This window comes from Crinia signifera, chromosome 6 (genome assembly GCF_055691185.1).
Source record: "Crinia signifera chromosome 6, ASM5569118v1, whole genome shotgun sequence".
Taxonomy (NCBI): Eukaryota; Metazoa; Chordata; class Amphibia; order Anura; family Myobatrachidae; genus Crinia; species Crinia signifera.
Window position 1 is genome coordinate 174,897,019 of NC_139222.1, and position 21,809 is coordinate 174,918,827.

At 45.9% G+C, this 21,809-nt stretch overlaps 1 protein-coding gene across 1 annotated transcript in view; it reads right to left on the minus strand.

Annotated features, from left to right (window-relative positions):
- Positions 1–20,101, minus strand: part of NOL11 (nucleolar protein 11) — a 30,947-nt gene extending 10,846 nt beyond the window's left edge. Inside the window, exons 1-14 of the mRNA XM_083148187.1 lie at positions 19,908–20,101; positions 18,203–18,316; positions 16,122–16,178; positions 15,599–15,747; positions 9,388–9,445; positions 9,158–9,299; positions 8,667–8,846; positions 6,924–7,000; positions 4,734–4,857; positions 4,060–4,142; positions 2,390–2,461; positions 2,119–2,303; positions 630–755; positions 315–551 (exon numbers count right to left, since the gene is read on the minus strand). Coding sequence (XP_083004313.1) covers positions 315–551; positions 630–755; positions 2,119–2,303; positions 2,390–2,461; positions 4,060–4,142; positions 4,734–4,857; positions 6,924–7,000; positions 8,667–8,846; positions 9,158–9,299; positions 9,388–9,445; positions 15,599–15,747; positions 16,122–16,178; positions 18,203–18,316; positions 19,908–20,057 — 1,754 coding nt within the window. The 5' untranslated portion in view covers positions 20,058–20,101. The remainder of the gene's footprint in view (positions 1–314; positions 552–629; positions 756–2,118; positions 2,304–2,389; positions 2,462–4,059; positions 4,143–4,733; positions 4,858–6,923; positions 7,001–8,666; positions 8,847–9,157; positions 9,300–9,387; positions 9,446–15,598; positions 15,748–16,121; positions 16,179–18,202; positions 18,317–19,907) is intronic.
- Between the last annotated feature and the right edge of the window lie 1,708 nt (positions 20,102–21,809).

Sequence of the window (21,809 nt, forward strand, 5' to 3'; positions counted from 1 at the left end):
ATAATGTAAAACAGTAACATGGTTATCCTAAAGCAGGCCTGGCCAACCTCTGGCTCTCCAGCTATTTTAAAAGTACACATCCCAGCATGCATTGCCACAATTGTAGGGAATGCTGAAACTGGGCCAGAGCATGCAGAGATGTGTAGTCTAACAGCTGGAGAGGCAGAAGTTTACACCAAACACTAAAAACGGTAAAATATTCTTAAATTCAGTTAAGAGACAGAAATAAGAGTATTAATGAAGCACAGCACCAAAAAACACTCCTTTCTTTGTAAAGGATGTGCTTATATGTGGGTTTGTTTATGTAAGGATACAGTAGTACTGCTCGCTTAAAGCTGACCGGAGAACCCTGCTCCTCTGGTCTCTGAATTATCTTGTCCAACATCTGAAGGTCACAGCTGTCCTCCTCTGCCAATGTGGGGCTGAACCCATTCTGTACCACAGTGCTTTGCTCTGGTTCCTTTGAGATACTTGAGTTATCACTCATGTGAATATACCACGCAGATGACTCTGTGTCCAGGACCACATCTTGTAAGTTATCTTCATCAACACTAAAATGCCAAACAGTGTGTTACCCTGTGTGCATTTTAATGTAGCAGAAACCTATACAGGCCTGGCAAATCACTCACCTGAGGAATGTTTTTAAACAGGCACAGACAACAGCTTCAGGTATATCTATGAACTGCTGCAAGCAAAGTTGTAGGAGATGGACATCTTGCTTTTCCAGGCAAAGCATCATCAAATCTGGGCATAAGCTGTAATATGGGAAGATTGTTATATGCTAAAAAAAACACCAGCTGGAAATAGGTTTACTAAAAATAAATAATTGGATATTGAAAATAAAATACAAAAAACAAAACACACACACACACACACACACATAAGGCGAAGGCACTGTAAAATAGCATCTTCCAACCGGAAGTCTCAAAATAATGTATAAATGGAGTGGAGCACCTAAACATTAGCCCACCAATATGGTTTAGCAACCGCAAAATAGCTGCCACTATACCATAAGCAAGATACCGGTACATTTTACAGAGCTCCACCATAGTCTCAAAAAGTTTTACCAACATAAGGAGTTGATTAAACCTTGCAGTTACATTCATCAAAGAGTACTTAAAACACCAAAAAATGACAGTGTAGGTGAGCAGCAACCAAAAAGTGTATATATTACTACTAGAGCAAGTGCCCCAAGGAACCTCAGGGTACCATAGCACAGTTAGGAAACCACTGCTATAGGTAAAGCAGTGTTGCAGAAGCCTTTAAAGGTTACACTCCAGTCAGAACATTGTACTGTTATCTACTAACTAGTTTACTTCATAATGTGCTAATCATGCACATAAAGATTATATTGTGTAAAACTGGTGTTATGCTGATAGGTACAAAATCACTGCTTGCTGATGAAAACTGTACACTGAGCAATATGGTCACTGAGCAATATATTGCTGAGAGATATTAAGTCAAAATTGCTCGGCGACCATATTGCACCATGTGTATACACCTAAGAGTAGAAAAGCTTACTACAAAGATACATTGTAGCTTCTACTGGAACCTAGTTGATGGCCACCAGATCCCATGCTTTTCACTGGCGGATCTACTTGAAATAGTCACCAGGGGTCCGGATGTACATCTATGACCTGAACTTAGCTAAGTATTTCATCTTTTCTGCTTAGAATTCCTATACTGTGTGTACTATAAAAAAGGTGTTATTTTGGTACTTGTTTCGTAGCACGGCGCCCATCGCATACCATCGCATGCCTTAATTAGTGGTATGCGATGGGACCCGATTTTCGGGTACTAAGAGCCGCACTGTACAATTTTAAAAATCGCTTGTTTCCATGCGATACTTGTTTCCTAGCACGGCGCCCAGGATTGTAACATTACAATCGTGGGCGCCGTGCTAGGAAACAAGTACCGTTATTTTCACTAATTCTGTACAACCAACGCCCCATTGTTAATAAATGAAAATAGTCAGTATATACTTCTGCAAGGCTTAAGATGGATCATATGATGGTAGAAACTGGCATTTCTTAGGTAATATTTCACCCCCCCCCAGTGCCAATGAGGACCAGCCAAATGCACTATTGCTCAATGTTCAGAGCTCCTCATTATCTGTACCTGTATGACAGCTGTTTAGTCTCAATTAGTTTAATCAGTGAACTCTGGGGGTAGAACTTTGGGTCACTCTTGCAGCGATTTACCAGTCCTTGCAACATTTTACTAGTGGTAACCTGGAATTCTGGCAGCTCCTGGTATGATATAGCATGCTGAACGAGAGAAGGAATCTGATTTTCCGAGCTGGTCTGTAATAGATAGAAGGTTGATGCATAGAACATATTGACGGCGTTCGTTTCACAATTTAAGTAGTCCTGAACATCGTGTCCCATACCTGGATATCAGAGAGGAGATCCTGCAGTGGGCGTCTATTCTCACTGCTGTCTGGCTTTTTTCTCACTCTGGACTGAAAACAAAGAAAATAAAGTCATACAGAATTCATGTAGAACATGTTGTTGTTAACAATTCCAATGCTACTGCTTAAAAAAAACTAAAAAAAAAAAAAACTAATTAAATGAAAAACCCCCTTTGACTCCACTGGGGTACCGAGTGGCATGAGAAGCCTGGCACTTGAACACTTTGGGCCAGATTATCTAAGCTTCAAAAGTGATAAAATTGAGAGTGATAAACAGCCAGCCAATCAGCTCCTGTTTGACATTTTTCAAACACAGTTTTTGACATGGCAGGTAGGAGCTGATTGGCTGGCTGTTTATCACTCTCCATTTTATCACTTTTGAAGCATAGAGGATCTGTCCCTTAATGTTAATGTGGCCCCTCTATATCCTGCCTTCTAACAGCTCAGTTATTTCTTAAACAGCCAGAGTACAGTAAATGAAATGAAAACTAGCAGTAAACCAACCCCCCCAAAAAATAGGTGAATCAGAAATCAGGATTTTACAAACCCCCTTTCTATTTTATCCTGAGCACACTAGAACACTAACATTCCAGAGCTGTCCTTGCAGGAGAGAACATTCTGCAGATATGCGCAGACACCATACCCCAAATTCTCTCATCCATAAACAATCTTTGCATTGACTACAAGGTGGCTGCTCTGCACAGTTCAGAGGAAACGTCGTACCCTGACCAAGAGGTAGTTAATGTGGTTGCGCTGTCATGTGGAAAGGAAACGGCATATGTAGCAATATGTAAGAAACCGGATGATTCTGTACCACCTAGCAATGGTTTTCCCTGCATATTAAGTATCATAGAAGATAAGTAAATGGTCCTTACTGCAAAGTTAATATTAAAGAAAAATACAGATCTTGTGAGTTTAAAAAAGTTGACTTCCTGTCTCAAATGAGCCTGGGCAAAGAGGACTAAATCTGTTGGCTCTTTAAAACTGTCAGCTAATTCTAAAACAAGAACTACTTATCAACCTAAGGCTATGACAGTTTAACTATTGCCTTTGAAGGCTGGCATGGAGCGAGAGTGTCAATGCTGCATTGGGCATCCTGGCCCTCATTCCAAGATAGTAGATATAGAGGGCCTAATTCTGGTTTACTTGCAAAAGCAAGATAGACAAAACTATGTGCAGTGCGGGGGGGGGGGGGGGGTCAAATGTAAAATTTGGGTGGCGTTTATACTTCAAACTGATATCTATATTGCAGTGTAAAAATAAAGCAGCCAGTATTTACCCTGCACGGAAACTAACATCCAAATCTAACTCTATCTGCACTTGTTACATCTGCCCCCACGCGCAGTGTGCTGCGGAACAGGACTTGTATTGGAGAAAAAAAAAAAAAAAAAAAAACACACGTTGAATAAAATAAAGGGAAAAAAGAAAATCCCAGTGCCATTATTTACAGCCTAAGAGCACTTGGCTCCACCAGGCACACAGAATAAATAGCGCTGTTGAGCAACTGGGGGATGAGCAGAGTTCAAATATTCTTTAATGAATAAGTAACAGGGTCCCTTATGCCACATTTGGAAAAGTTTGTCGAGTCTGTGTTCTAGTCCCCTAAACATATACAACACATAAAAAGTAGTAGTACTATGAAAACTTACTAGTTTCTTTGATGATAATTGTCTGGGTTGTGGGGCATTTCCAGTCAATATTTCCCAATTTAGAACAGGAACAGATTCTAGAACTAAAACAATAATCCACAAAAAATGATTACATATGGCTTTTAATGTGAATACCTAGGAAATATGAACAGAATTAGCATCAGAACCCCCCCCCCCCTAAAAAAAACAAAACCTCATCCGACAGCAGCTTAATGGGTAAATATCAGCTATGTGAATAAAAATAAAGCAAAAATACATATATACCGGTAAAGTATATGGAATACATTGGGATTGAGCAATTTAAGCATACCATGCACCATTCATGCCTTTATTTAGTTGTGGTTATATTATACAGCTATGCCTGTCCCCACCAACATATATGGGCTGAAGTCATTGTGTATGAATTTGAGTAAATGTAAGCAAAGAATAATGCCCAATAACATACAGAGTTACTCCTTATTTAATGTAGAATACAAAACCCAAAATAAGGTTTTTTTTCAACTTTCTTATAAAACACACAAAATAAAAACATTGCATTACTGGTGGGTATCAGCCAAAGAAAAACACCACTTTGTACATTTCGTACTTTGCTCCCCTTTTATGTAAGTTCTATTAAGTTTGATTTGATACTGTTAATAGGGTCACTTGTTTCAGGCAATATCAAACAATCTTACCTGGTTTCCCGAAAATGCTGCCTTTTCCCAATGCAGATGCCAGACACGATGGCTCACAGATGTAGCGTATAACTAGAAGTGAGTTTCCATGTGGTATGTACAGTCTACTATTGTAACTCCAGAGCTGAAGATGACCAAAATAGGAAAATTCAGGTTAATAAATTATTGGGAGGAGCACAATTACTACAACTAAATACCAAACGTAGTATCTGAAAAACTGTCTGTGTTCTAGCTGAAAGACAAACGGACTGACTCAGAGGTGGCACTGAATGCAAGTAGCCGGTGTTTTACATTTGCGCATGATTCCCGATGGTTCCATCAGGAAAGACAGCAGACACTGAACAAATTTGGACACAAAGGTAATTTTGGTGGGTGTTCCTTGGATGTGAGATGGGGGTGGCGAGCCAGGTGTGGACATGTGGTAGCCAGTAACTGAGGCCATCTCCATAGTAGCACTTATTTTAGCGGCAACGTTTTGACTGAGGTTTCGTGCCTACATAGGGCTGGTGCAATATTAGATGACACAATCAATGGGCATCTGATGGCACTTAATACACAAAGCAGCGGATTAGCTCCACAGCTCAGGGGTGTGTCTGCACAAATGCCATTAGCTGCAGCATTAGCATAAAGGCACAGTCGCAATAGAGAAAAAGACAGTCACTTGAAAAGCTGTCATTGATGTTAAAGGGGGCAATACACGGTATTAATAACTGGGGTATGTAAACTTTTTATCAGGGTCATTTGGGTAGTTTCTGTTGTGATTATAATTTCAAAAGAGTAAAACACAGTTGTTTGACAATAAATGGATTCACCCAACCACTAACCACGAGTGAAAGAAAAGTTTGTGAGTTATCATTCATATTCTCTGACAAATGGCCAGATAATCTTAAATTCTGCTAGGGTATGTACATATCCCTGTTGTAAAAGGTCTGGTAGTATATAAAGGATGATATTGTCGGAGATAATTTGTTACTATCTTGAGAATTCCCTAATATCATGGCATAGTCTCTTAAAACAATATCGGAAGTGACTTCTGCCCTTTAGAGACATATGCAATAAAAGTTATTTTACCATCTACTACGGATGCAGTTACAATCCCGGCGGTCGGAATTCCAACACTTTTGGCCTCAATGGGTGTCCATTTAACAATGTTCCCGATTTTTTGGTCGCATGTGATGCGACCGACGCGATTTTTTACCTTGCGATGCCCAAGTTTAAAATCTTGGGCGCCGTTCTAGGTAAAGAGTACCGAAAAATTATTGCCGAACGCAGCGAGCCCGCAAGGGGGGGGGGGTGATCCACGTCCCCCCATGTCGGGATTTTGAACGCCGGGATTTAGTACCAATCCTCTATTAGGGCATGAAGGGAGAGTAGAATAGTGTGCCAAGTGCAGCAATGCACTGTGCCCGAAGCATGGCGAGCGCAGCCACTAGGTTGACATTCGTGACCAAAAAAAAAAAAAAAAAGACAAAGAAGTGAAAAACTCATGTCGACCTTTTGACCTTGCCATTGTCATTCTTCCAATCCTGTCTACCATAGCCATTTCGACCAAAGGCCTGTCGACCTTCATACCCTGGATGTCATACACCTATGCAATCTTTCTTGTCATAGAACTGCTTTGTTTTAGAAAGTTGTGCTACGGTCTATTCCGGTTTTCCCCATATAACAATAATTTGTATTCATAAATTCATATGCGTTACACATTGTCAACATCGTTCTTTGGACCCTGTGCCCATGTGAACCTATTTGTTTATCAGTATCTTGGTGTTTCTCTTGTTTTGGTGCACTACCGCAATACCCAAAACACACCAGTTTGTTTCCAACCATGCAGGTTTGCCATGGCAGTACTACTTGCATGTGTAACTCCAATCAAACTGGCATAATGTAGTAAAGCTAGCTTCCAAGTATAAGCGGACTAAAATCAATTTCCTGTAAAAGTATAATAAGACAATGGTAGCTTCACACCACACACAAGGCATTAAAATACTATAATTTACATTGCATATCTACTCTGCCATCTAAAGAACGGTCATTAGTTTTCCCAATTGTAATTACAAATAAAAATATATATTTCCAATTACACACACTTCCAGAAAAGACCAATATCAGCAAATTTGCCAGCTGAGGTCTGACAAATACAATTGTTGCTAAACAGAACCTCGTTGGCTGCTACATTTTAGGATCAGTTACCTGAGCACATGTTTTCGGCATGAACTCCTTAGAATCCTGCAAAGTCTGTAAAGATGTGTTCCATATACAAAGGCAATCTGCAAACAAGAGACCAGAGTAGACTATCAATAATCAACATGACAATTGGAGTGCAGACAAGCACTTTTTACAGCATCCAGAAGGTCTAAAGGCCATAATCTCTTTCTGCAAGTGTTGCATTTCTATCCTTTTCTAAATGGGCCTACGCACATAGCGACGAGCGATGCTAGACCGCCCAGCACACAGCTCTATGCCGTAGAGCGGATCTGTCAAGGCCAATATTCTCCATGAACTGGCTGAGAACACCGTCTGTGACACTGATGATTAAACTAGATTATGCAGCATGCTAAATATTATGTAGGGGCATCTATTGAGATCACTTAGAAAATACCCCTTAATCCAGTGGTTCCCAAACTTTTTGAATCACGGCACCCCTAGGCCAAAGTTGGTTATGAATTTCTGGAAAAATATTTAAAAAGTTGCGATTTAAATGTTTTCCATAGGTCCACTTATGTGGTGAGAAACATGATTCAATTCTGTTTACCCACATATTCTTAATTGGAAGCCACACGCACTGATTTTGATTATTTCATTGGCCATAAATAACTTGAATTGATTCTGGACCACCAACCTGTGGCACCCCTGCAAGTGTTACAAGGCACCCCAGGGAGCCTAGGCGCACAGTTTGGGAACCTCTGCCTTAATCATTTTATGTGCAGGCCCCAGATTCTGCATTCTGGTAGGGATGGCCATCGTCCATCGATGATTCACAATCATCGTTGGTTTATGGCTGATGTCGAATACTTTTGGCATCGATGGGGAAGAACCAGATGGTTTCCCGCCATCGATGGCACAGCAAAACAATGTTTTGCTGTTTTTTTCTTTCAAAGTGCAGGGGCACGGAGCAACAAGTAACATGTAACTCCACTGGCAACGAGCATGAAACCCATAGCAACGAGCATTTAGGTAAGCTGTAATGTGTAATGGACATTATGGCATGTGCTATATGTAATGGGTATTATGGCATGTGTACATTTGGTGCACGCTTTTGGCACGCACTGTCCCTATTATTTGTTTGTCTGGCTCCTAGATTTTAAAGAAATTTCTCGAGCCCTGCCATCAGCATTTAAATGATTTACCGAAAATGTACCAAGTACAGTTCTAAACATAGCTTTTGCTACAAGACATTAGAAGACACAAATGGGAGAAAACACTTAATGTAAATAAATGTTTATGGGGGAATAATCTGATTCGTTCTGTTCCTTATCACAAGTAAATTCTATAATGGGGTTGAAAATATAGCTAGTAAGCTCCACGGGGGCAGGGTCATATGTAAATGTTGAAATATTCGCTGTAAAGCGCTGCAGAATATGTGTGCACTACATAAATACCTGGTAATAATTATAGTAGAAGCTGATTGGTTGCCATTGGCAACTTAATCTACCTTCTTCAATGTTCAATTTGTTTGCATATATTGTATTCAATTAAAGCAACAAGTAAGAAAGTCCTTAACTTATTGCTTGCTATATGGTAGCATCTGCGAACAAATAATAAAAGTTACGCCAAGCACGAACATATAAAATATCATTAGAGTACACAAATGTAAAGAAACATTTAGATAGGAGTTACATGCCTTCAAAGACAAAAATATACACTAGTCACTCAGCAGAAATAAATAAAGACTAGACATAGTGAAAGCAACAAAGCCAGCACACACACAGTTACCTTTCTGCTTGGCTGGGGAGAGTGTGAGTGTGGCAATGTATGACTCATCTAGAACTACCAAAGCTCCGATTTCTATTGGTTCTGGAAGCTGCAGCAGAGACGACATCAACAGGACTGCCTCTGCCATCTGCTCGGACTGACCGAGAGAGACCTCAGAACGGCACAAATGTCCTGTGGAGCCTGGAGGAAAGAAAGTAGCTATTAACACCATGGACTGAGAAATTAAATCACATCGCTTTTAGGTTAAGGGTTGGTTGTAAAACACTAATAGCAATCACACTTAAACATCTTAAGCTTTAAAAGACCGGTCATGGGGCCTAACTCAGACTTGATCGCAAAGCCCATTTGTTCTCAAATGGACAAAACCATGTGCACTGCAGGTGGGGTAAATAAAAACATGTGCTCTATCACTTACCTGGCACAACATTAAATACTGAATTGTTGGTAAAATAAACAAAAATCTGAGAAAGGGCGTGCGCACATTTACTTACACAAAGTCATTAAAGACACCATTTTGTTTGTCAGAGATGCTGTAAAATCTAACACCCGGGAGTCCTCTGTAAATGGCTGTAGTCTGTACCTCTGGCAGGCATTAGGACCAGTTCTCCAGGTATGCACAAAGCAATCCTGATGCTGCAGAGATAATACAGCGGTAAGCTTACTGTCAAAAAGGCTCCTGGAAAGGGGTTGGACATGCTGGACAATCTGGTTACACACATACCTTTTCTGTAATGTAGATTAATATAGGCTGCCCTTCCTCCACAAACATTTTTGACCACCTAGTGAATAAATACAAAATGATTCCCATGCAGTTGTGACTACCAGTAGATAAAGTAACAATAAGACTGGCAGCACCTAACAGCAGACAGTAATCAGTAGTGACTAAAGAACATCTAAGCAAAAAAGGGGATTTTTGGTTCTTACCTGTAAAATCCTTTTTTCAGAGGCCAAGGTGGATGCTGGGGTATGGGTATTCCGGGCTGGAGGTCCGGGCACCAAGGAGTACAAACTTCTTGTGGCTAGTGCAGCCCCAGGCTCCGCCCCCCTAATACCCCTTCCTGTCCTCAGAGACCAGTTTTTTAACTTTAACAAGCCGAGGAACAGGTATAGGAGAGGGGAACCATTCAACTTTTGAACATTCAAAAACCAGAACACTAAAATGTGAACTATAACTATAACTGCAAGATTTGGAGCGGTAGGGCGGGCGCCCAGCATCCACCTTGGCCTCTGAAAAAAGGATTTTACAGGTAAGAACCAAAAATCCCCTTTTTTCTTACGGCCAGTGGTGGATGCTGGGGTATGGGACGTCCTAAAGCTGTGTCCCTAAGGGTGGGACCGCTCCTGAGCTGCACTGAGGGCACCCCTGCCAAAGGCCGCATCGGCCGAGGCAAAGGTGTCGAATCGATAGAATTTAATGAACGTATGAGCCGAAGACCACGTGGCTGCCCTGCAGATGCTCTCCGCCGAGACCCCTGCCCTCAGGGCCCACGATGCCCCCACAGACCGGGTGGAGTGCGCCCTTATCGAATGCGGTACTGGTCGTCCCGCCAACAAGTACGCTTGCCTTATGGTCGACCTTAGCCACCTAGCCAATGTGCATTTTGAAGCAGGCCAACCCAGCTTCCGGGCATCAAAGAGGACAAAGAGAGAATCAGATTTTCTTATCTGTTCAGTTCTGGTCACATAAATCTTTAGGGCTCGAACAACATCCAAAGAGACATCGTTATCCCGCGATTCTGTGGTTGTTTTATACACTGGTACTACTATTTCCTGATTTATATGAAATCGGGATACAACCTTTGGGAGGTAGTCCAGTCTAGTTCTAAGAACTGCTCTATCTTCATGAAAGATGAGCAATGGGACCTTACAAGAGAGGGCCCCTAAATCCGACACTCTGCGCGCTGACGCAATGGCTAGTAAGAAAACAGTCTTCAGAGTGAGCCATGAAAGAGAAACCGATTCCAAGGGTTCGAATGGGGCCTTCATCAAACTCTTCAGCACCAAGGTAAGGTCCCATGGGTTTGCCGGTGGACGTATGGGAGGTTGTAGGTGAAGAGCTCCCTGTAGAAAGGTATGGATCGTAGATGACGTAGCGATCTTCCTCTGGAAAAGGACAGAGAGAGCCGACACTTGAACTTTCAAGGATGAATGGCTCAATCCCATGTCCAAGCCTGCTTGTAGAAATCCTAAGACCCTATCCAACCTGTATATCCTTGGGTTGAACCTCCTGGGCTCACACCAGAGAAAATACCTTTGCCAGACTCTGTGGTACACCCTAGCTGACGATGGTTTTCTTGCCGCCAGCAGGGTCTTGACCACTGTAGGGGGAAATCCTCTTCTGCTTAGGATCGACTCTTCAATAGCCACCCCGTCAAAGCCAGCCTGGCTAAGTCGGGGTGTAGACACGGTCCTTGTGACAGGAGGTCTGGCCGGAGGGGCAATGGAACCGGTGGTGCCATGGCCATCTGTAACAGGTCTGGGTACCATGATCGTCTCGGCCAATTCGGGGCCACTAGGATCATGGTCACCCTCTCTCTCTTGAGGCGTCGAAGTAGCCGGGAGATTAAAGGGATTGGTGGAAATGCAAATACCTTTTGAAAAGGCCAGGGGGCCGATAGTGCGTCTACCAGACACGCCTGTGGGTCCCTTGTCCTGGCTCCGTACCGGGGGAGTTTTTTGTTGTGTTTTGAGGCCATAAGGTCGACCTGTGGCATTCCCCACTGACCTGTCAGGATTGTGAACACTTCTGGATGGAGGGACCATTCCCCTGAGTGGATCGTCTGCCGACTCAGGAAGTCCGCCTCCCAGTTCAACACTCCTGGAATGTATACTGCCGACAGGGTGAGTAGGAATTTCTCTGCCCATATGAGGATCTGGGTCACTTCCCGCATGGCCGCTCGGCTCCGGGTCCCCCCCTGATGGTTCACATATGCGACTGCCGTCGCGTTGTCTGATTGTATTCTGACTGGTTTTCCGTGAAGAAGGGTTCCTGACTGCTCGAACGTCCGGGAGATGGCCCTTAGTTCCAGCACATTTATTTGTAGCTTTGTTTCCTTTTGAGACCAGAGGCCCTGGAATGACTGATCTAGGGTTACAGCCCCCCAGCCTACCAGACTGGCATCCGTTGTCACAATGATGTAATTGTGGTTTGCAAAGGACTTTCCCTTTTTCAGATTGTCTGACAGCAGCCACCACTGTAGGGACTGTCTGACCATGTTTGATATGATGAGGAACTGTCTTTTCAAATCCGCGTGTGATCGGTTCCAGCGAGACAACAAGGCCAGCTGGAGTGTTCGGGAGTGGAACTGGCCGAATTCCAGCATTGGAAACGTGGATACCAGTTTCCCCATTAGTGTCATACAGAGATGAACTGACACCCTGCTTTGCGACAGAAAAACCTGGACTTGTGAGTGAATGTCCTGTATCTTCTTCTTGGGAAGAAACACTCTCTGGGTCTCTGTATCTATTAGTGCCCCCAGATGAACCATGGTGGATGAGGGAGTCAAGCTGGACTTCTTCCAGTTGATTATCCACCCGTGAGATTGGAGCATGTCCAGCGTCATCTGGAGGTGGGCCTGAATCTCCTCCTGTGACTGCGCTACTATCAGTAAATCGTCCAGGTACGGAAGAATTCGAATGCCTAGGAGGTGCAGGCGAGCCGCCATCACCGCCATGACTTTCGTAAACACCCGGGGGGCTGTTGAGAGTCCGAACGGGAGCGCACGAAATTGAAAATGGCGATCCAGTATCGCGAATCTGAGGAATCTCTGATGCTCCTGCTTGATTGGAATATGCAGATAAGCATCTTGTATGTCCAGAGAGGTCATCAGGTCTCCTGGTTCTAGAGTGCTTAGAATGGAGCTTAAAGATTCCATCCTGAATTTTGGGACCCTCAGGAACGTGTTGAGTTTCTTGAGATTCAAAATCGGGCGGAAGGACCCGTCTGGTTTGCTGACCAGGAACAGGTTTGAATAGAAACCCGTCCCCCTTTGGGAGTGTGGAACCGGTATAATCACCTTCTGTTCCAACAGAGTTGAGACTGCAGTCTCGAGGGCTCTTGCCTTGAGCGGGTCCTGTGGCAGGCCCGTTGTAAAGAATTGTGTTGGGGGTCTGGAGCAAAAGGTCAGAGCATACCCTTGCAATACTAGATCCAACACCCAGGAGTCCGATGTGGAACCTGACCAGGTCTCCGCAAACTCCAGAAGGCGACCCCCCACCCATGGCACTTTCTTGGTGTGCCCGGCGTCAGGCCGCTGGCTTTTCCGCCTGTTTTGGGGCCTGGCGACGAGCTGCCCAACCCTGCTTGGGCTTGGACTTCTGCGTCTTTTGTGAGGGCTGTTGAGCCCTAGTTGGCCAGGATCCTGTATACTGTGATCTGCCCCTGGAGGGACGAAAAAACCGAAAAGCCTGTTGCCTAGGTTTTGCAGTTCCTGTGGGCAGAAAAGCCGACTTTGAGGCTGCAATGGAAGTGACAATCTTGTCCAATTCCGATCCAAAGAGGATGCCCCCCGTAAAAGGTAGTGCCTCCAAGGCCTTCTTTGAATCATTATCGGCCTTCCAAGATCTGAGCCAGAGGGCTCTGCGTGCGGCCACCGATACTGCCGAAATTTTTGATGCAAAAATTCCTGCATCCAACACTCCCTCACTTAGGTAGGAACTAGCCTCTCTAATATTGTCCACAAAAGACATCAACTCAGATCTTTTAGTCCCTGACTGCAGGCCCTCCAAGAGCGCATCTGCCCAGTGTGCTATAGCTCTGGTTGTCCAGGCTGCCGAATAGCTAGGCCTAACTGCAGCCCCTGCGTTAACATATATGGACTTGAGGAACTGATCCAGCTTTTTATCTACTGGATCTTTTAAGGATGTTACATCAGGTATGGGCAGGGCCGTTGCCTTAATTAGCCTGGTAACGTGGGCGTCCACCTGAGGGGGTTCGTCCCATTTCTTGTGGCTGTCTGGGAGAGGATAAAAGGAAGAAATCCGCTTGGACACCAGGAATTTCCTGTTAGGATGTTTCCAGGCCTCTTCAAACAGGTCATCCAACTGCTTTGATTTAGGGAAAAAGGCACTATCCTTCTTTTTGCGTTTGAACACTGGTTCAGTATCTATCCCCTCTGCAGCGGCCTGAGTATCCGGCTCCTTAATGTTAAAGGTGAGCCGTATCAATTTAATTAGACTATCCACTCTGGATTGAGACATGTGATCCTCAGTATCAGCGTCCACATCATCCACTAAATCAATGGCGCCCCCATCTTGGTCGTCCCCAGTTCCATCGGCATCATCATCTGTGTCCTGTGGGAGAGGCTGAGTTGCCTCACGTCTGGACGGTCTATTTGAACTAGACCCTGTCAGGACATTTTGTAGTGAGGATGAAACCTGCACCAAACCCTGGACTGACTGAGATAGACCTGCTACCCATGCTGGTTCTTGCTGGGGCTGGGCTTGGGGTGCCGGTACGGCAGCGGGGTTACGTGACGCTGCCAGCTGGGAAGCTAATTCCCTCATCGCAGAGGACAGGTCTGCCGCCCAGTCCGGTCTGCAGGGAACATCCGCATTGGGTTGCGAACTAGGCCCCGGCTGAGAGCAACGGTCACAGAGGCCTGCGTGGTTCTGCTCTGCACTAGCAAAATTTTCTTTGCACACTGTGCAAGTATATGCATGCAACGCTGGAGCGGGACCAGGCCTACGGGATTTCCCCTTTGCTGACATGATATGTGTATGTATCGCAGTAAATTAGTAACCTGAGTTAACTAAACACCAGCGCTATTGTATGTGGAATTGTCAGTCACTATATAAACGAATAAGTGACCTAATACTGCACTCTCTGGCACTTCTACAGAGAGAGATGTGGTATATGAATACTCACATTAACATAACAAACTGTGAAAAATAACAAAGACAGAAAAAAACACTGCAGTATACAACTCCTCACACAACCCATACACACAGGATTCGGCACTTTGTTTCCTGCACCTACACCATAAAAGTGAGGTGAGGATAATACAACCTGTCACTGATAACAGTGGAGGCAAAGGGGGGCGATTTCTTTAGCTCCTCTCCGTTTAGCAGGCAGGTAGCAAGTAAGCTAAAATGGCCCCCGCTGTGACACAGGTGGGAGGAGAGGAGCGCTCGCGGCGGGAACCCAGGACAGGCTATTGCCGCGAGCAGGGGGGCGGAGTTTTCTTATACTCCGTCCCCTCCTGGAACCACCAGCGTAACTCTCTAAACGGCGCCTCCTGAGAGAGATATGCTTACGCAAAAAACCATGGTGGTCTAGCGGTTACTCAGCATGAGCTGAGTACTGCTGCCAGGCCTCCGGCGGCGCCCCTCCGCCGGCGGTGTGAGCCGCGACTCCGGCTCCCTCACAAGTGAGAAGCCGCTTACCTGCGCTTCTCCCGGCTGCAGCTCCCTCCAGTGCCTGAGGTGTCTGGTGTGAGCGGCCGACAGGTCCGTCCACCAGACGCCGGGAGAAGCTCTGCCGTCAGCCGCAGCAGCGCTGCGCTGCCGGCTGTGTAAAAATAAAACACACAGCAATAAAAAAAAAAAAAAAAAACTGAAGTAAATTAGGGCTAAAAATGCCCTCTCCTTAGCGAGGTGCCTGTTCCTCAGAGCACCAAGGAAAAAAACTGGTCTCTGAGGACAGGAAGGGGTATTAGGGGGGCGGAGCCTGGGGCTGCACTAGCCACAAGAAGTTTGTACTCCTTGGTGCCCGGACCTCCAGCCCGGAATACCCATACCCCAGCATCCACCACTGGCCGTAAGAAAAAGCCTGATTCTGACAAACATGCTAATTTAATATTAGAAATCCAGCTGCTTTTAGGCTTTACATTGGTCCCACTGTACCACTATCTTCACCCTACAACTGAACATATTCCTTTTAGCCCAAATCCAAAGTAATGTTTAGCATAGACCCCAGTCAGCCATAAACATACATGATTGTCTCTCCTTCTGTAAGAAAGGTTTCAATCTCTTGTTGCGGATCTGCAAGTAAAGCATCCAAGAAGTGTACAGCTCCTCCACGAAACAACACGAGAGGCTCTGTATCTGGGAGACTGTGGATTCGACACACGGCAGCCAAGAGCTGTGGACAAACAAAGAACACGATTGGCATTTTTGCTTCTGCCTGCATTGTGCCACATAAACCTTTGGGAGTACAATGCTATAAAAACAACAAGTTGTTAAGTGCAATATTCTGTTAAGGGGATAAGTGAAAAAGGCTCCTGGGAAAAAGAAAATTCTACTTCATTTTTCTGTACTAAACAAGGGCATTCCTGTTAGCGATATGTCTGGTAAGGAATAAGAACAATTTTAGCTAGCAGTACAGATTTACTGGACAACGAGCACTAGTGTGTAAGAACCATATATAATTTCAGATAACTAATAAACCAGGGGGCTCTCTAAAATAAACTATAGCCATGCTTATGAACCTTCCGGAAAATAGATCACACAACGTACCGTTGCCTTAAACACTTTATCAAAGTTGACATCATCATTCTTCCAAACCCTGAGCACCTGCGGAGAAGACAGAATCAATTAATAAAAAGGTAGCAAATGCAGATTGCATCTAATACAAGATGAGAAACAGCTACTATACACACACTTGTCAATCCAGGTTTCCAGACTGAGCTCTGAGCCAAAGGATTGTGCATTTCATTCACACGTGGTTAGCTTGGAAAAGAGTTGTCAGATAGTCTTTGAAACCCACCAATAAATTGAAAGCTTTCAGCTTCCAAACAGGGGTGACTAAATAGTTAAATAAACTAATGACAACTGGTCATGTTATATATAAAAGTGCTACACAGCATTGGTCAGGTATAACTATAGTTTTACCAGCACAGTCTACTTTTTTTATTCAATTCGATGCTGTGCATCGGGATCGAATCAGCATCAAAAGCAGCTGAAAACTGTTCTTTGTCTATTCGATTTTGCTTTTATAAGCAAAATCGAATAGAATAGACCAAATAAAACCGTGTGTATGTGGCTAAGATACATTAAACACGTACTCCACTATCATAGCTATGTGTGTATTAAATCCAAAGCAAAACTGACCCAATGTTGTAGATCAACTCAGTGCAAATTGTAATCTGAGGGGAACACCAAAGAGTAGGACAGCATAGTGACACACCACTCAAAAGTGCAGTATATGAAATACATTACTAAGAAGTTAAGAAAACATTACAAGGAATCACCCTCAGCCATGTGTTTGGCAAAATAACTAGTTCACAAATCGATTTAGCCTAATGCTTCTACATCCAGGAATGTTTAACGATATCGGGCTGCATTATTTTGTTTATTGTTTGGTTGCATAGATTCTCCTAGAACAGTGGTAACCAACTCCAGTCCTCAAGAGCCAACAACAGTGCACATTTCCAAGCTCACCACACAGGTGCACTCATTACTCACTAACACATTTTAAAAGATTTAGCCAGCAAATGCCAGGGTCTCAACCCAAACCTGGCAGAAAGCAGAGTTGGGGATACAGTGTCCTTTCACACTTACCAAAATTCTGTGTATCCAGGTCACGATGCAACCGTTGCTACCACAAACAAGGCTGGTCTGCACCTGGCTTCACAGCTAGGCTGCGCTGCTAGGGAGCTGCTGGTCATGTGCGATCACTTCACTGTGTAGCAAAACGCTCCTACAATAGCGCTGAACTCGTAGAGTGGGTGGCTCCCACTTAGCCTACCACCAGAGGTCGCAGTTTTGAGAAGTTTCACAAAACTGCAGTAAACTCTGAATCAGGCCCTAAGTACCGATGAATCAGCTCCTGCTATTTAACATTTAAAGCAAAGCTAATTGGCTGGTATTCTGTCACAAATTTATCTCTCTATGAGCCAGATGCACCAAACACCCAAAAAGTGATAAAGTGGAGAGTGATAAACAACCAGTTCCTAATTGCCAGGTTACAGACCGGGATTGACAAAATGAGCTGAAAGGAGAGTGATAGACAACCTGGCAATTAGGAACTGGTCGTTTATCACGGACCATTTTATCACTTTCTGAAGCTTGCTGCCTCTGGCCCAATGAGCTTTAACCCCTTCACTGGTAATCCCGAGAATTTTCCAGGCTATGCCTACATGCCCAGGCTGGCAAGCCCGGAAAATTCTCGGGATTGCCAGTGATTAGCGCCGGGCAGCTCTGCAGAGTTCATCGTTCAACTAAGGCAGCTTCAGCGTTGCCCGGCTCCCTCCCCTCCGCCGCGCCCCCCGGCTCACCCCGCCCCCACGACAGTTGACAAGCCGGGTCACAGCATGTAGGGACGGGGAGCCGGGGTGCAGGGCCGGGCATCGGCTGATTGACATAAAAACTCACCCAGTGGGGAGTGCTCCCAAACACCACCACCCCCCCCTCCCCCCACCACCACCACCGAAGGGGTTAAAATACATCCCATAGACTTGATAGAATTGTTTTGGAAGAACAAAGCTACAGAAACATGTTGGATGAACAAAATCAGGATATTCATTTATCCCAACATCATGTGAGTCAGACATAACAATGAGAATTAAATAATATAAGGAAGAACATGAGATAATTACCTTTTCATCATGTACGACAACATATTCACCAGTTATGTGATTAAACACAGCAGGACAAGTGACACGCTGACCTTGTTTTACTGCCCAGCTACCCAGGGGCCTCTGATCAGATACCTTTAAACAAAAAAACAGATATAATTGTTCTACTTGTAATAAGATACTTAGAATGGAATACATACAGATGACTGGCGGATGGGATGCCGGTTGTCAGAATAATGACACCAGCATTCTGATACCCCGTGCAGCCTAACCTTGTCCCCCCCCCCCCCAACCTGCCGCCTTACCCTATCCTTCCCCACCACATCTGCCTCCACCGCCTTACCCTATCCCCCCCACACACCTGCCTCCACCGCCTTACCCTATCCCCCCCCACACACACACCTGCCTCCACCGCCTTACCCTATCCCCCCCCCACACACACACCTGCCTCCACCGCCTTACCCTATCCCCCCCCCCACACACACACCTGCCTCCACCGCCTTACCCTATCCCCCCCCCACACACACACCTGCCTCCACCGCCTTACCCTATCCCCCCCACACACACACACCTGCCTCCACCGCCTTACCCTATCCCCCCCCCACACACACACCTGCCTCCACCGCCTTACCCTATCCCCCCCCCCACACACACACACCTGCCTCCACCGCCTTACCCTATCCCCCCCCCCCACACACACACACCTGCCTCCACCGCCTTACCCTATCCCCCCCCCACACACACACCTGCCTCCACCGCCTTACCCTATCCCCCCCCCACACACACACCTGCCTCCACCGCCTTACCCTATCCCCCCCCCACACACACCTGCCTCCACCGCCTTACCCTATCCCCCCCCCCACCGCCTTACCCTATCCCCCCCCCCCACCGCCTTACCCTATCCCCCCCCCCACCTTACCCTATCCCCCCCCCCACCACCTTACCCTATCCCCCCCCCCACCACCTTACCCTATCCCCCCCCCCCCCACCACCTTACCCTATCCCCCCCCCCACCACCACCTTACCCTATCCCCCCCCCCACCACCTTACCCTATCCCCCCCCCCACCACCTTACCCTATCCCCCCACCACCTTACCCTATCCCCCCCCCCCCACCACCTTACCCTATCCCCCCCCCCACCTTACCCTATCCCCCCCCCCCCACCACCTTACCCTATCCCCCCCCCCCACCACCTTACCCTATCCCCCCCCCCCCACCACCTTACCCTATCCTCCCCCCACACCTGCCCCTCCCTCTAAACATTAGTCCCCCACTAATGCCTAAGCGGCACACATACTTTTATTTGCGCTGCCAGCAGTTACGATTCCAACGCTGGTCTTATAGCTGTAACTTATAGCGTTCATCGGTATTCTGACAGCCTGCATTCCATTCACCCGGATGCTAACTGCATCCCCTTAGTATCTATCCTACCTTTACACAGTCACACTCCGAAAGCAGAATGCCCCACTAGTCATCCAGCAACATGCTGGCAATCCTCATTCTTCCATACCAGTAAAAAGAAAGCCAGTAACACTCAAGTCTTGTACGTCACACACAAAAGCCAGCATCTACCACAGTGCAGCCTCTTACATACAGACAATGTAGAAGCAAGTAAACAGCAATGTGCCTATACACACACACACACACAGTCCCCTGCAGAAGAATCCAGAATCCGGTGTCGCATCCAACAACACGCACACACGTGGGTAATAAACTAGATCTCCACCTTATACAAAGTGACTGTCCTTCCACAGTCCGTCAACAGCACCGTATCCCGCTCGCCGGTTTCCTCTACCCCGGGCAATCCGCACCGCTGTCTGCTTTGACCACCGGACAACAGCCCACACAACGTGAACTCCTCACAGAACGCCGCCATCTTGGCAGCCCAGATGGTCGTGACGCCACCAGGTGTAGAGACGCTGATGAGATGGTCAGAACTTATGACAGCGCCAGCTGGAGGCCGGAGGATACATTACAATAACATCATTTAAGATGGTGTGTGTCGAGTAATATTATTGCTCTTTTTATGTGTCACTCACACCTTAAAAAAGAGACGCCAAAACTCGAAACATCGTGCACATATTTGTGATCAATACACTTTATTTTATTCACTAAACCCGCTGTTCATTGCTCCTAATTGTCCAGACTGCACGGAGGGCATCTCTATTGCAGCCCTATTTTGGTGAGTGCCGGCCACCAGACCAGCATGTATATCACATACCCCTCGAGGGCGACCCCCGAGCCGCAAGGCGGAGGGAAGCCTAATGCGGGTCTCTCCAAACCTTCGGGTGCGGAGGACCCACCGTCCTGACCCTTCCGGGGGTTGAGGAAAGAGGGTCTCTCTGAGCTTCGGCGAAGAGGACCCACCGATCCCTTTTTTCCCCTCTTCGGCCTTATGGCTGAGAGGGGTTAGGGGAAAAACGGGGCCCTTCTCCTTTGGGAGAGGGTCCATTCGATCGCACGACCCCCATGCACGTGTTTAGGCACAGCACTGGTGGTGAGAGCACACCTCGGGTTCCCTGAGTTTCTTCAAACTCAAACCACCTCTAATACTATTCCAATAACAATAACTTGATCCAGTGCCCCCACATCCAGGCATAAAGGATTGACAAAATAAGTTACAGTAAGTATGGCACTCGAAGACCAATAAAAAAAACGCTCCTGGTGTGTTCATTTTTTATTGGTTTCTGAATGGCGCACTTACTGTACAGTATGTAGTCATAAAAATCAGATCCCACTGACTTTTTATTTGCGAACACGAGAACTCATTTGATGGTCGGTGACCATCGAATGGTTTCTCCTGCTGCGGCGGGGGCATGGCAGATTTTAGGTGGGGCAGCACAGTGAGCTCTCTGGCACACAGTAAGCTGTGATCTTCGCAGCTTACTGAGTCAACCACAATCAGGCCCATAGTGTCTATCTTGTGGGAAGCTGCTGGGGAAATTGTTAGACTCGGAACTGGTCATCCTGATGTATGGCCGTCTTAAGGTGCCCACACACTGCAGCGATTTTCCGGACACAAATCGTTCGCAATTGCTATGATCCTGATGTGTACACCAACAGATCTCTAGCTCCATATTTTGATCTTCCCTGCTGCAGGGAAGATCAGAAGTTGCAGTTCAAGATCTGTGGGAATTGGGTATCCGAGTCTTTGTGCATTCGGTATCTGGGAGTTGGGCACTCAGTGTTCAGGTGCATTCAGGCTTGTCCGGCTGCGCTCAGGAGCTCGGCTGACAATGGAGTAATTCAGACCCGATCGCACGACTGAGAATTCGCAGCAGCCAGGGATCAGTTAAGCCACTGCCCTTCTCCAGTGAAATTCCACCTTGCAAATGAATGTGCTTACTGTGGGAACATCCGTTTGTACCCGTGCGGATATGTCCAAAATAAATCGTAGCAGGCTCACCATCAAATTATTTTTACGTAGGGCACAAGTCATTGCAGGCATCCCGTAACCTGAGACAGTGCTGCATAGAAATATGGGCACATCCGGGGTGAAGCTGATGTCACAAACCCTCCTCTAACCCAGCTTGGCACACCTGCATTTTCTCTGACACTCCAAGCATTTTTCTGGGCACACCTAGTGTTTTTCTTACCACTCAAAAAAAGAAAAAAAAAAAACAGTTGG